The sequence below is a fragment of the Microcebus murinus genome, chromosome 6, assembly GCF_040939455.1.
Source record: "Microcebus murinus isolate Inina chromosome 6, M.murinus_Inina_mat1.0, whole genome shotgun sequence".
NCBI classification, from domain to species: domain Eukaryota; kingdom Metazoa; phylum Chordata; class Mammalia; order Primates; family Cheirogaleidae; genus Microcebus; species Microcebus murinus.
In genome coordinates this window covers 94,741,669-94,756,111 of record NC_134109.1, presented here as the reverse complement: position 1 = coordinate 94,756,111, position 14,443 = coordinate 94,741,669, and the positions used below count along the sequence as shown (strand labels likewise).

The 14,443-nt window shown below is 43.4% G+C and overlaps 1 protein-coding gene across 2 annotated transcripts in view; it reads right to left on the bottom strand.

The window, feature by feature from the left end:
• Positions 1-3,100: 3,100 nt before the first annotated feature.
• The window catches only part of AQP9 (aquaporin 9), a 40,343-nt gene continuing 29,000 nt past the window's right edge, over positions 3,101-14,443 (bottom strand). Inside the window, exons 5-6 of one of the 2 annotated variants that reach the window (XM_012783036.2) lie at positions 9,691-9,908; positions 3,101-5,041 (exon numbers count right to left, since the gene is read on the bottom strand). In XM_012783036.2, coding sequence (XP_012638490.2) covers positions 4,867-5,041; positions 9,691-9,908 — 393 coding nt within the window. In that variant the 3' untranslated portion in view covers positions 3,101-4,866. The remainder of the gene's footprint in view (positions 5,042-9,690; positions 9,909-14,443) is intronic. The other variant, XM_020286051.2, reaches the window with a different exon arrangement.

Here is a 14,443-nt window from a genome sequence, read left to right as displayed (position 1 = left end):
AGTCGGGACGGAGCGGAGGCGGCGCCCCCTCCTCCCTTCCTTGGGCGGAGGACACTTTCAGGAGCCCGCCAAAATGGTTTAACCCCTCCTAAAAGCATATCCCGAAAAAAAAAAGAATATAGTCGAGGCTGTCACCAGTAGAATTACAAAATATAATTTATTTAAATTGATTAACTTTGTGTGTGTGTGTGTGGGGGGTGGGCAAAGAGGTCCACAAAAGCAGAAGTCCCTAAAGCCCCCCCAAAACATAAGGTCGCCCTGGAAGGACAGAGAGTTCCTCAGCAAATGTCTCCATCCATCTGCACATAGTTCCACGGATTCTCTCGGCTAGTGCAGTGTGTTTATTCACTGAATTATTCATGTTCAGTTTATCTGGGGCCCTCCTTTCGTTAATCCAGAGACAGCTTCTCTTGCGTAAGTGATACTGCATTTCCAGCAACCAGAGCGAGGTTGGGGCGTGTTTGCTTGGTTATTTATCTGTCATTGATCTATTTATTTATTTTTTGCAGACTCAGAGAGTCAAGACAGTGGTTATGACCAGGGTTATGGTTGCTTCTCTCCACAGGCTGTTATTAGTAAACATGCCATCTCAGAGAACTTACATTCTCTGATGTGCAACATCTAAATTAACCATAAAATTGGTGCACGCCATCTCTTTGTGGGTGATGTTTGGTGGGTGGAGTAATTCTGTTTTCCCTATCTCATTCATTTAAGAAGTCTTTAGAAAATTACCTGACATGTCTAAAGACTTTCTAGAACCGATATGGCCTTCGGTGGGTTCTATGCTTGAAACTCCCATAAAAATGATCATCGACTTGACCCAAGTCTTTAGCAATGATTTTCAAACTGTGACACTGTGTTGTGAAGACCCCACCCCAATCGTGACTCACACACACACAGTTTCTCTGCAGAGACCCCTGAGGGGCTGCATTGGGGGTGTATAAAATGACATGGCAAGCAGGATGAAGCTCCTGATCCTTCTCCCCACTCTTTATTTATAGTAGCTCCAGTTCACTTGTGGGTACCACATAATGTTTTATTTGAACAACAGGTTCTGTGGCTAAATAAAACTTAAAGGCCAGGCCCAGTGGCTCATGCCTGTAATCCTAGCATTCTGGGAGGCCGAGGCGGAAGGATTGCTCAAGGTCAGGAGTTTGAAAACCAGCCTGAGCAAGAGTGAGACCCCATCTCTACTAAAAATAGAAAGAAATTAATTGGCCAACTAAAAATATATATAGAAAAAATTAACCGGGCATGGTGACACATGCCTATAGTCCCAGCTACTCGGGAGGCTGAGGCAGAAGGATCGCTTGAGCCCAGGAGTTTGAGGCTGCTGTGAGCTAGGCTGACCCCATGGCACTCTAGCCGGGGCAACACAGTGAGACTCTGTCTCAAAAAAAAAACTTATAAACCCTTCTCAATAACTGGAAGTTGTAATTTTCCCATGGTGATATTATTGAACGCTGAAATACTTTAACGTAAGACATGTGTGCATGTAAACTATTTAAAGGAACCAATAATTTATATCTTAAGGATCAAAGTTTTAAATATGACATTTTTACTCCACTTATCCTATTCAACAGCTGAATATTGACTCTGGTTGTTACTGGTTAGAAAAGCCCTACAAGCTTTGACATGCTTTGAGATATCAACTGTTTGGGGAGTCATAGAGAAATTCTATTTTTGGCATTAAGATAAATGTTCCTATCAAGTTTTTCGATTGACAAGGTGGAGGAAAGAGGGGATGGTTACAATTCTTGCTCCTAAAGGAGCTATTTTAAAAATAAGTTAGCTGGCTCTATCTAATTGATTTCTGTTATAGGTAATTCAACCTCATAAACATTCTCTTGGGTGAGAACCTGACAAAGGAAAACCCACTTACTTATAAACTGGCGGAGGGGAGGGAATTTGAGTGTGAGCACCTGGAGCAAGAGGATTTTTTTCCATGTAAAAAAAAATCTTCCTGAGGTTGATTTTCATAATTGTACATTTCCTCTTCATAATCCTAGTCATTAATCATCAAGTAGTGTTTAAGGAGTGTAAGCCATTCAGAAAACTCAAGATTTGGGTTGCCTCTTGCTCTAAGAACTAGAGTCCACCCCAGGGGCTGTTCCTGGTTTGTCTGTATCTGTTCCTGGCTGGAACTGAGTTAGGGTGCAGGGTTTCAATGTCTTCTCTTACTCCTCTCCTCACCTTTCCTCAACTCCAGGGACTCTCAACCTTGGCACTATTGATGATTTGGGCCAAATAATTCTTTGTTACACAGAGTTGTCATTGCATTGTAGGATGTTTGGCAGCATTGCTGGTCTCTGGCCACTAGATGCCATTGGCATCCTCTTCCTAGTTGTGACAACCATAAATGTCTCCAAGCATTGCAGAATGCTTCTCCAAGCATTCCCTTGAGAAATAGTGGGGAGGAGGGAGCAAAATTGGCCCCATTGAGAACCATTGCTCAAATCCATGGGGCTCCCAGACTCTGGGAACCCTACCATGAATCCCCAGCCACTACTATACATGGTTCTCGAAACACCTTAGACCCATGTAAATTAACCAAGTCAGTGCTCTCAACTCTTATTGCATATTGGAATCATGTGAGATATTTACAAAGGATCAACTGGGCATTCATATTTTTTAAAGGCTCCCCCAGGAGATTCAAATTTGTAGATAGGATAGACAACCTCTGAACTAAGTGCACTTAGTAATCTTTTTTTTTTTTTTTTTTTAAATAACCTCTTTTTTTTCTGTAGATATGGGGTCTGGCTATGTTACCCAGGCTGGAGTGCGGTAGCCTGATCATTGCTCAGTAGCCTTGAACTCCTGGGCTCAAGTGATCCTCCCAACTCAGGCTCTCAAGTAGCTGGGACTACAGGCATGTGCCACCATGCACGGCTAATTTTTTAATATTTTTGTAGAGACAGAGATGGAGGGGCTGGGAGGTGATGGGGGTGGAAGCTCTTGCTATATTGCCCAGGCTGGTCTCAAACTCCTGGCCTTAAGCGATCCTCCCACCTCCTAGAGTGATAGGATTTACAGGTGTGAGCCACTGCACCCCAAAGTTAATCTTAATGCTTATAAAAACAAACAAATAAGCAAACAAACCAACGATGACCCAATAATTTTATTTCAAATAGGAAATATCTAGGTAGCTTCAGAGCAAGAAAATAATCCCATATGTCCACAGATTGTAGAATATAGGCCATCAGAAACATTTCACAGTTGTGTTTTGTTGTTCTGTTGCCAATACAAAGCAGCTGGGAAACTGGATGCTTTTGGGAATGTTGGGCTTGACAGTTCGGCTGACGGTTCAATATGAAGCAAGTCCCCTGGTGCTTGTGACTCACAGAGACTCTTTTGTCAAAAGTAACATCAATTAGAGAACTTTACGGGGAAGAGACTAAGGAAGAAGAGATTCTCTGAATGTAATGTTTGGGATTGGCAGGGAAAGGACATCAAGACTTAGCAAGACCAAGGGTGACTTAGGAAGGGCAATCTTCTGATAATATTTTTCAGCAAATGAAAGCTATGATCAGTTTATTACCTCTTTTCTTCCTTAGTGCTTCAGTAACAGTGGGAATAAACCCAGACAATGAGGGTCTTCATATCTTAAGATCCTGGAGCATTATGTCCGGAAGGTATATATGTTCTGGAAGATGCCAATTCCACTTCTTCTGGCCAGCCAGGGACGGTTGGCAAAGATTCTCAGGCAGTTATTGATCTTCTGAGAGGTGGAGGGAGGCACTGGACAATGCTCAATTTTCCCCATGATCTTGGATGACTCGACTTCCCTGAGATTTTGTTTCTTTGTCTGTAAAATGGGCAGCATGGTATTTACCCCCAGACAATCATTATGAGGATGAAATTAGGTAATATTCGTGAAAGTGCTTTGTGAATTATAAAGCCCAAAGAGTTAATATTATCTTTCCAGAGACCTTCCACCCTAAACATTCTGCTAGACCAGGATCCAGTGGCTTTCCGTTTGGGTATCTAGGGCGTGTGTAGAATGACGGATGAGTGCAGCCATTGGCATAACTTGTCAAATGTCTGCTCTCAAGTGGGCAATCAGGAAAATGAATTTGAGCTGAAAAGACACAGTGATGCATTTTTCATGACCGAGGGTTACAATTGTATTTTAGGTTATTATATACTAAAGACCAGGAAATTAATTGGTGCCCTCTAAAATACAGAAGAGCAAGAGATTAATCTAGTAAATGGTTTCCATTAAAAAATTCCATTTGGTTTCCCAAATTTATCTTGTCTCCTGAGGTTTCTGAATGCCACAGTGTCCTCCCCTTTGCTTTCCAGCTACATTCTACTGCTTCCTACATCCCTAGGTTTGGAAAATATCAGTATTTATGCAAATGCAGTAGCACAACATAACTAGAGACTTAACCCATTAGCTGCCTAATTCATGGATTTGTTGACTGAAACCATGGTTTTGTCTTTCAATTTAGATTTCGGTTGATACTTAGAAGGTAATCTTTGTAGACACTGAAGAAGAGGGTTTGGGTGACACTTTCATGTAGATAATGCAGCTGAGAGCATCCAAATAAGGTCACAGTCAAGGTTCCAAGTTATTAGTGCTCACGTTGTAAGAAGAATTCTCATCAAGGATGAAATAAACAGGGCAATAGGGAAGGCAGTTTCAGGGGCCAGTCAGTGCTATTCTGGTGGGAAACTGGTAGGGAAGAGGTCAGCATTTCCAAACCTTCATTCAGATGTTTCTCCAATTAGGTGTCCCACATGGCTAGCAGGGAAAATTGAGTGGATTCCACCTCATTCTTACAAAAACACAGAAACTTGGATGCCGTCTTTTCTGAAGAAACTATTAATACCAGACCAAGTACACATCCAGAACTGAGCACACTACTACATTATAACACTAAGTTCATATTTCTCTGGTTTGTCCTCAGATTGCTCTGCCTTGCAGTCTGGGTCAGGGTCTGGATGGTGGATTTCAATGAGAAGAATATAGATGAGGCCTCCAATGACAGCACCAACCAAAGGCCCCACGACAGGAATCCACCAAAAGTTGTTTCCAGCTCTGAAATCAAACAAGAAATTAGTGAGACATTTCCGAGCCTTCCTGCTGGTATTACTGTCCAGTTGCTGAATAACCAACTAGTCTTTCTCATGCTCATAGCTCCATTTTAACTCAGCAAGAGCTAAGTGTAAGGGCACTCTCTTTAGCAAGGCAACCATCATCCTAGATTTTTCACTACACCTGATTTCAGATGATCTGTTCCATTGTCCTGCTAACACTTTTGGGAGATTATGTCCCATGTATGTTCCTTTTGGAAAATGCAGTGCCTGAGCCCATGGACAAGGTTGAGGGTCCCTAGGGAAAGCTCAAGTCAATTATTCAGGATCTGCCTTTCCCTCATCCTGAAATATTGAGGTTTGGGGATTATGAAGAGAAAGGAGATGCTCATTATGTGGAGAGATTTGTGGGCATCGCCAGCCTAGGAGGGCAGTCAAAATAAATTATCGGGAAATGTTTGCCAAACAATGAATGAATTTAAAAAGTCTAAGGTGAATATGTGGATTTCCTACTAAATATGATTTAAATCAGCTCTTATATTTTGAGGTTATAGCTCCACTCTCTAATAAGGCTTTTGTGCCATGACACACACACTCTCTCTCTCTCTCCCAGAAATCCTTGATGTCAGTACACGACAACAAAGTCCTGACAAAAAGTCCTTGTGACTTGTCATTTCTTTGGAGAGAGGAAATTCATTTAAATAACTCCCTAGAAAGGACCATGAATGCTCAGGAGCAAACAAAAAACTATACAGTATATTGTTTAAGGATATATACATTTGAGATAAAACTGCTTTTAAAAAGGAGGGGAATGATAAACACAAAACTTCAGGATGATGTGTGTGTGTGGGGGGGTGGGGGGTGGAGAGCTCTGGGATACAGGCAGCACACACGTGCATGTGAGGATTTCATAGTGTTCCAGTTGGATTCTAGAAGGATCCATAGCTGTTCTTTTCATCATGCTTAATAACTACACATATGTTCCATGTGGCCTTTTGTTTATATCAGATTTTGATTAGAAAGGATAATAAAGGAAATAAGTAGAAACCAAGAACCCTGTCCTAGAATCCTCCAATTGTAGGACTCTCTAGGTCTTAGGGCAAGTCACTGGGCTCTCTGAGCTTCCATTCCTCCATCTGCGTGGTTCTTTCCACCTGGAGCATCGAAGTAGTTTCCTGGATCTTGGATCACCAGTGCAGGCTTGATAGAAGAGCACCGAGACTCAGTACAGCAGCCACCAGATGTCACTCTTACTGCACGAGAGTGAGGATGCTGCACTCGCCGCTGTCGCGGAGCCCTTTCCCAGGCCCCAAATCCCGATGGACTCTTCTATGAGAGGCACTCGGAGGGGGGCTGCTTCTCCCATCTGGCTTTAAAGAACTGGGCGTCTGCTCTGGGGGTCAGCGCATGAAGCGAGTATAATCTACCTTACTTGGTCCATCATGTCCTTTTATGGAAAACCTCTCCTTGTCATTTAGCAGATGAAGGTTCAAGATACCTGCCAGGACACATGTCTTCTTTCACTGGCTGGACCTGCTTCCTTCTGTCAAGCTGAACACATTGTGCCAGGGTCACAAGTCATAAATGGAGGGGCTGAGGTGTGGTCACCTGCCCGGCCCAGTCCTACATGCACACAGGGTCGTGGTCATTTGCACACTATGATTTGGAGGATGCCAGCAGCATGTCTGGGTTGATTGTCTAAAGGACCATCTCCAGGGATTCATTACTTTGGGTAAACTGATTTAAAAGTTAATAATACTCCAGAGATCCTTCACCCATTAAGTCATTAACACCCTAATATGAATTAATTGAGAGAACTTTGATGGGGGACATCCTAATATTTGAGGGGAAAGCAAGAGTCAGCCGGGGTGACTCGTGCCGTTGTCAGAGCCTCTGGTACCCCATTCTCCCTGCCCTCCTCCACTGCCTGCCACACGGGGGGAAGTGAGGCCTGCAGATAAACAGCCTTGGTTTTATCTGAGACCTCAGGGGCAGGGCCAAGCTAGGATATCTACTGAGGGATTTACTTTGTATGTAGAACTCGGAGAGATGTGACCATTTGAAGGCCTGTTATCCCTCCAAGGTTTTTTGGAGAACTCTTCTGGTTGAGAATTATCAGCCAACTGAGCTCTTTCCTAAGGGGTTTCTACTCCCCCACTGTCTCCTTTTTCAATCCATCTTATATGGTGATGCCAGATTAATTTTGCTCAATCGACATTCCAAACCTGCCAAACCTCTGACCCAATCCTTGGCTGTTCCCTAAAATCTACAGACCAGGGAGCAGAAAACCCCCAAATTCTCATTCTGGGAGTCCAGATCCTCTCTGATCTGACAACTGCTCTTTCCAACCTTCTTCACGCACTTTCCCAGCTAGACTAGATCACGTGCTATTTTGTAATAACATTGTGCCTTTGAATACAGGGTCCTCTCTGCCTGAGATGTCCCCTCTGTCACCCATTTAAGCATATCCAAAAACTACAAAATGCTCCCAGTTCCATCCCCCATAATTTCTAAATTTGGAGCTATAAAACTTCTTTCAACTCCTGGAGTTAATTGGTCTAATCTCTTTAATGGCACTTGACAGCTTCAGCCGTGTATAAGAGTCTCCGCTATAACCTTTTGTGTAGAATATAAATAAAATGGTGAAGGACGGCAACTGAGTCTTATCCTCTTTAGCACAGGCCCTTGAGGAAGAGATCAGGTAGCTGCATGAATGAATCAATGGATGCACGAAAGGAGAAGACCCTGGACAAGGTACATTGAGTGATCCCCGTGTCCTCCCATGCTCCTAACACATACTCTAAGCAAAGAAAGACCAGACAAGAGCTCTGTCTGTTTTGGAAGCACCATGGCTCTTGGAGCTTTGGATGAATCACCCAGGAGGACTCAAGGGGAGTAGGGAGGAGTGTGATCTCAAGGCTCTGGAAGGCGGGATTAAGGGAAACCCCTGGGCTAACTCTGGGCCCTGGGAATAAGGAGATCTTTAGGACAAAATATTGTTTTTGATGCTCCATTGGAAGGTACAAGAGATCCTTTCTAGTTAAGGACCTTTTCCTGTTCTAGTTGTGATCGTTCTAGAACACAGTTTCTCAACCACAACACGATTACCATCTTGGGCTAAATGGTCCCTTCTTGCGGGTGTCTGTCCCGTGTGCTGTTCAGCAGGTTCCCTCACCTCTGTCCACTAGATGCCACTAGCATCCCCCCTCCCCACCTCCCGTTGCGACGACCAAAAATGTTGCCATCGTTTTCGGTTGGACATCACTGGACATCGCCAAATGTCCCTGGGGCACAATTGCCCACCTCTGGTTGGGAACCACTGTTCTAGAAAACGTATCGCGTTGTCTATTTTTTGAGGACAGGGAATGTTGCTTGAATCCCTTTGTATCCTTCAACTCCCAGGGTGTGCCTGGCACGTGGCACCTGTTCATTCGTCTATTCAGTGCTTCTTATTGAGCCCCCCTGGGAGCCAGGCCTGTCCTGGGCCCCTTGAGTGCAGCAGGAGAAAGCGGCCAAGGTCCTCCTGACTCTCACATCAAGGCTTTCTGCAGTGGTGATCTGAGTGGTGTCAGTCATTGTAACCGCTCGTCTTCCACACTGGTGACAGGCAACCTAAACTCTCATTTAAATGAAGTCATGACATGAATAGCTCAGCATCTGGGAACACTCAAGTCCTTTGTTCTCGCAGCACACAATAGACTAGAATTTGCTCACATGCATTCTTCCACTTCCCTTTCTCCGTGGTAAAGTCCTGCTTCCTGATGCACCAAAATGAGTTCCTTCCCCACAGCTGCCACGAGTGGATGGGGGCAGGCCTCTGTGGCTATAATAGGGGGAGAAGGCAGGAAGGAGTTAGTGGGCAGAGTTTGTCCTGGGAGACTGGTGCCAACACTGGGCATTTTTCTTCGGCACATTCTGAAGTAGAAAGCGTGGGGTCTTTCCATTTCCTGGGCACAGGCTCTATCTAGTTGATGTCTGGCCCGCCAGGAATTTCTTACTCCTATCTCAAAAACCAACGCGGCTTTCACTTCTTCCGCCATGCCTTTTCCAACTTCCCTGGCAGAGCCAGTCACTCCCATAGCTGCATTCTCACGGCACTTTTAGGGGGTTGCCAGAGCACTTATTATATTGCCCAAGGTGAATGTTCTTTGCTGGTTTTGAAAGGTTCTTGCCTAACGCAGAGGCACCTCAAACACAGCACAGGCAATTCTCAATACAGCTCTGCCGGATGAACGAAGCCTACATAGATGGCTCATGAGAAAGAGCCCGGTAGTAGTGTCAGAAGATGTAAATTCCCAACTTGGTCACAAAGTGAATCTGTAGACAAGTGACACAGCTAAAATGTTCACATAAAGTCATATTAATATCCCAATTGGAGGAATATTGTTATTATATGGGACAGGCCTATTTCTGTTGAATTTACCCAGAGGCTGGCTCTCTCTCTCTATCTCTCTCTCACGCACACACACACAAACACGTACACACATCATGCCACCAAACACCAGTGAAATGTCCCACACTTACGACCAGGGTATGTACTCAACCTTCGTGCTCTTGTCTGATTGACAACCCTGGGTCTCCAAGTCAAAGCACACCCTCCTCGATGAGGCACCTTGTGAATCTGTCTCTCTACGCCCCAACGTTGCTACTTACTTGAAGACATCAAACCCCCATCCCGCCAGGGCTGTGAAAAGTCTGGGACTCAGGTCTCGAGCTGGGTTCATGGCACAGCCGCTGTTCAGTCCCAAAGAGGAAGCAATGACAATGATCAGGAGGCCAATGACAATAGGCTGTAGGCATTGGGGGATTCCCATATTTCTGGAGTCTAAAATGGCAAAGACGACTATGAGGAGGAACATGGTGGCCACTACCTGGAGAGACAGGAAACGTGCGAGGGCTTTAGCCTGTGTTCTGCCCACTGGCCCACCTCAAAACCCACCCCTGCTTGTTAAAAATAAACCTAGTGATACCAGGTATGCCAGAGAGCTGGTAGGCCAGCTCTCTTCTTTCTGCAGCAATCCTACAGGTAGATGCTAATGTTAACACAATTCTCATTTACAGAGTAGTTACCTGTCCAAGGTCACACACCTAGCTTGGATCCAGAGAGTACAGCTCCAGAGACTGTACGCTGAACAGCGACACCATCCTGCTAAGCTACTACTCAGCTAAATAGAAAGGCTGTTGAAATGAATGAAGGGCATGTTCAAATTGGTGAGAAAAATGATGTGAGATGTCAATAGCTGAATAGGCAAAGGAAACGAACAGAAAATTCATGAAAGAACAGAATTAGAAAACAAGTGGGAAAAACTGATTTGTAATAAAAGACATACAAACAATACCAAATATTAGGAAAAGGATACCAGTTCTTCCAGGTTTTCCCAGTAGATCTAAACAAGTACCACACTTTTGAAAGGAAATTCAGCAGTAATTTAGCAATATGTATTATATGAAACATTATTCATATAATTTGATGCTGTTGGGTATTTGAGAATTATACCACAGAAATAATCTAAAACCTAGAAAAATCATAAAACAAGAATGTTCACTTTAGCATTATTTATAGTCCTGAAAAAGTGGAAGCTACCTAAGTACACATCAATAAGGAAAAAGCTAGCTGTACTGTGAAAAGTCCATTATACGGCCTACTATATAGCCATTAAAACTATAAGTATAAAAGCTATGTAGTAACATTAAAAATGGTTATTATATTAAGTGAAAAAAACAAAATTGTATGTACATTATGTTTTACACAGTTCTCCCTCAGTATCCACAAAGGACTGGCTCCATGACCTACCGCAGTTACCAAAATCCACAGATGCTCAAGTCCCTGATATAAAATGGCACAGTATTTGTATATATTAATAACCTATGGACATTCTCCTGTATACTTGAAATCATCTTAGATTACTTATAATACCCAGTACAGAGCAAATGTTATGTCAATAGTTGTTATACCGTATTATTTAGAGAATACTGGCAAGAACAAAGTCTGTACCTGTTCCATACAGATGCAAATGTTTTAAAAAAGATTTTTGATCCATGGTTTGTTGAACCCATGGATGTGGAACCTGTGGATACAGGGTTGACTGTATTGAAAACCTCACATAAAAGAAAAATTGTAAGAGAATCTACCAAAATGATAACAGGTATTCCGAATTGGTGGGGTTTACCTGGTGTTTTCCCCACTTTCTATTTTCTAACCTTTCTAAACTATCACTTCACTTTAACAGCTAAATGATAGCTTCTATTTATTGAACATTTATTATGCTGTAGGTACTTCATATGCTTTATCTCATTAAAACTTCATAACAACCAGGTGAGGTAAAACCTAATTATTATTTTCAGTTTTTGGATGAGGAAACTTAGGTAGAAAGAGGTTAAGACGTTTGCCCAACAACACGCGGCTCCTAAGAATCAGGCTGGGAATCAGGCAATGAATTTTAAAGCTTAAGCTTTTCACTGTTTCATCTGCTTTCCATAATAATAATAATAATAATAAAATAATTTGTATGCAAAGAGACATGTTCTCCCAGGGGCACCCTTTTCCCAAGTCTCCCGGACAGAGTAGAAGCTCCTGCCTCTGGGCTTACGTGACATCCTGACTTGACTTGTGTCACTGCCCTTGTCACCCTGCAACAGGATGATCTGTTTACTCGTCAGATTGCACATCAGACCCTGAACTCCTTAAAAGAGGAACAGCATGGAGCTTGCACCTGGCTCCGTAGGTGCCCGGTAAATATTTATCGAGTAAATGAATGATTGATGATTAACTAAACTGTGAAATATGCTTGAACAATATCTAGAGCTAAACAATTTAGTAATCTTGACATAAGGTGACCCTAAGATATGGTCACGATAGCCAAGAGTCTTGTTGGATGTTGACTGAATGATAAAGGGCAATTTTCTGAACTCCCCCAAGCCTAAGGAATACAGAGGGCCTTCAGGGATTCCTCATGGCTGGAGCACCAGGGTTTTGTGATATTGGTTTTCTCTACCTGGCTGTAAATAATAACTGCCTTCAACAACAGGGTCTATAGAGAAGCTTGCAACTCACTCAGACGTAATGAGGAAAGCGTAACAATGGTGTGTGGATCTACGTCAGTCAAGACTTGGGTAACCCTTCCGGAGGCTGGACCTCATTTGATTGGATACCAGACAATTTCCTTGCGACACTTGGCCATAGGAATTGGGAGACTATGTGAAATTCTACAAGATCCCATTAGAAGAACAAATGTAGGGGGAAAAGGAGAGAGGACTGGACAAAGGCAGAAAAATGACCATTTGTTGACTGCCCAGTATGTACCAGGCATTTTATGGCTGTGGTTCATTAGTCTGCTGTGTCTGATGCCATTCATCAGAAGACTAAACTGAGGCTTCGGACGGTGCCTAGTAACTAGCACAAGGGCAAACTCCTGGTAAGAGGCAGGGCTGGGCCAGATCTCCCAGGATGCTCAGGGAGGCTGTGCCACTCTCCTGTCCTTGGGTGGCCCGTGTCAGGGTTACTCTGGGTCCTGCCAGCTCTCAGGAGGGGAAGGGCAGTGCCTCTGCAGGAAGGAGGGAAGCATCGCTCCAGGACCCTGGAGAGGGGCCGTCTCTGCAGTGAAAATCTATGCGTCAGGAGCTTCACCTTGTTCCTCAGATTCTCAGAACAGCCCAGGAGTACAGGGGGTGGCTTTGGGCCCAAATCACAAGGAACAAAGACAAAGTCCTTTTAAGTTCAAGTCCAGGTTGGAGAAAGTCAGCACTGTTTCTTCCTTGCTTCTAATGGACATGAACCCTGAATTCACATGAGAAATCTCCAAAGACCCTTCAACAGTTCTCTACTCTGTTTCTAATTTCTTCATTATAAGATAAACTTGGCCTGGACTGAATGGAATAGTTTTCAAGAAACCCTGTGATGCTTACTCATCCCCACAGTCCGTTCTGAGGCACCCGCTGGTGCCTTTATTGACTCAGCAAATACACAGCAGGCTGCTCTGGGTCTGCACGGGCACTGAAGGCTTAAGGGGTCCTACTCTCCTGTCTTTCCTGACCTGCCTGTGAGAGTAGACTCCTGGCTCTTTGAAGCTAGAAAGAATCACCCTGTCTACCTACTGCTCTTGGTAGACTCATGCCCAGAGGGTCAGGCATGCTTTCTCCCCCCACCTCCATCCGTCCCTCCTCATAGCGGTTTCTGTGTTGTTGTTCCAAGGTTATGAAACAACTACCCTCCTGCCCTCTTCCTTCAGATGACTCCAGTGCTTCCTAGTTGTAAAACTCCTTCTGCTTCCAACTGGCTAATCCAGTCTCAAAGCTTGTAGGTGATTTAAAGCCTCCATTTCTAGAAAAGTCTTCCTTTTATTGAATGTGACTTTATTTCACCATAATTTCATTCATTTATGGATTCATTCATTCATCCAATAAATATTTTTGAGCCCCTATTATGTGCCAGGCATTGTGCTTCCGCCAAATCTCCATGGGGGTGGGGGGTATACATACACATCAATCCTTGTCTCTTTTCCACTTGACAGACCTTCAAATGTTTGAAAACTACTGTCATGTCCCATCACATCCATTCCCCCTCCCCAAATATCCCATTCTCCACTCATTGCTTGTGTGACATCATTGCCTTTTTTGGTTTTATGCTTCAGTAGCATACCCCCTGTAAGTGCAACACTTTGGAAATTAGTCTAACACTCCCAGCACAGAGTATAGTAAGATCCTCAACTACTTCATTTAAATACTATGCTTTACTGTTCCAGCTTGTGATAACATTCCTTTTTCTGGCAGCCACTCCTCTCTGTATCCTTCCCGCTGAAACTTTTCCTATTGTCCTAACTCTTCCAGGATCTCTTATTCAATTACTAAGGGGACCCCTATAGTCAGATTTTCTTTCTAATTATATTTGTTTCTCATTGTTCCCGTGTTCTTACGTAATCATTGTGCTCCTCAACTAGATTCTAAATTTCTAGGCAGATACTGTTTACAATGTCTTCTCATCATATGATTCTTTTCATCATTATAAGTAAGCTGATGAGAGTTAATATTATCTCCATTTTACAAGTGAAATATTTGACACCCCAAAAGGTCAGTAATTTATTGAAACCACGCAGGGAGTTGAGGGCAGAATAGTTATTTTAATTCAGGTTCCCAGACTCCAAAATTTAGATCTCTGTAGCTCACATTTATTTGTTAGTTCCTCAAGCTCCAGGCATAAGGCTCAGCACATAGGGAGTTCTCAATAAATACTTGTTAGCTATTTGATTTATTGACCAAAGTGGAAAGTAAAAAGGCTAAGGACATGAGGGCATAGTTTTTCATCCATCCACTTAATGAAGGTGGGCATGGTTGATAAACTGGAAGATCCATTTTACACATATGCCCACTCTGATCTGCCCCACTGTGTAAGTCCTGACCACAAGAAAAG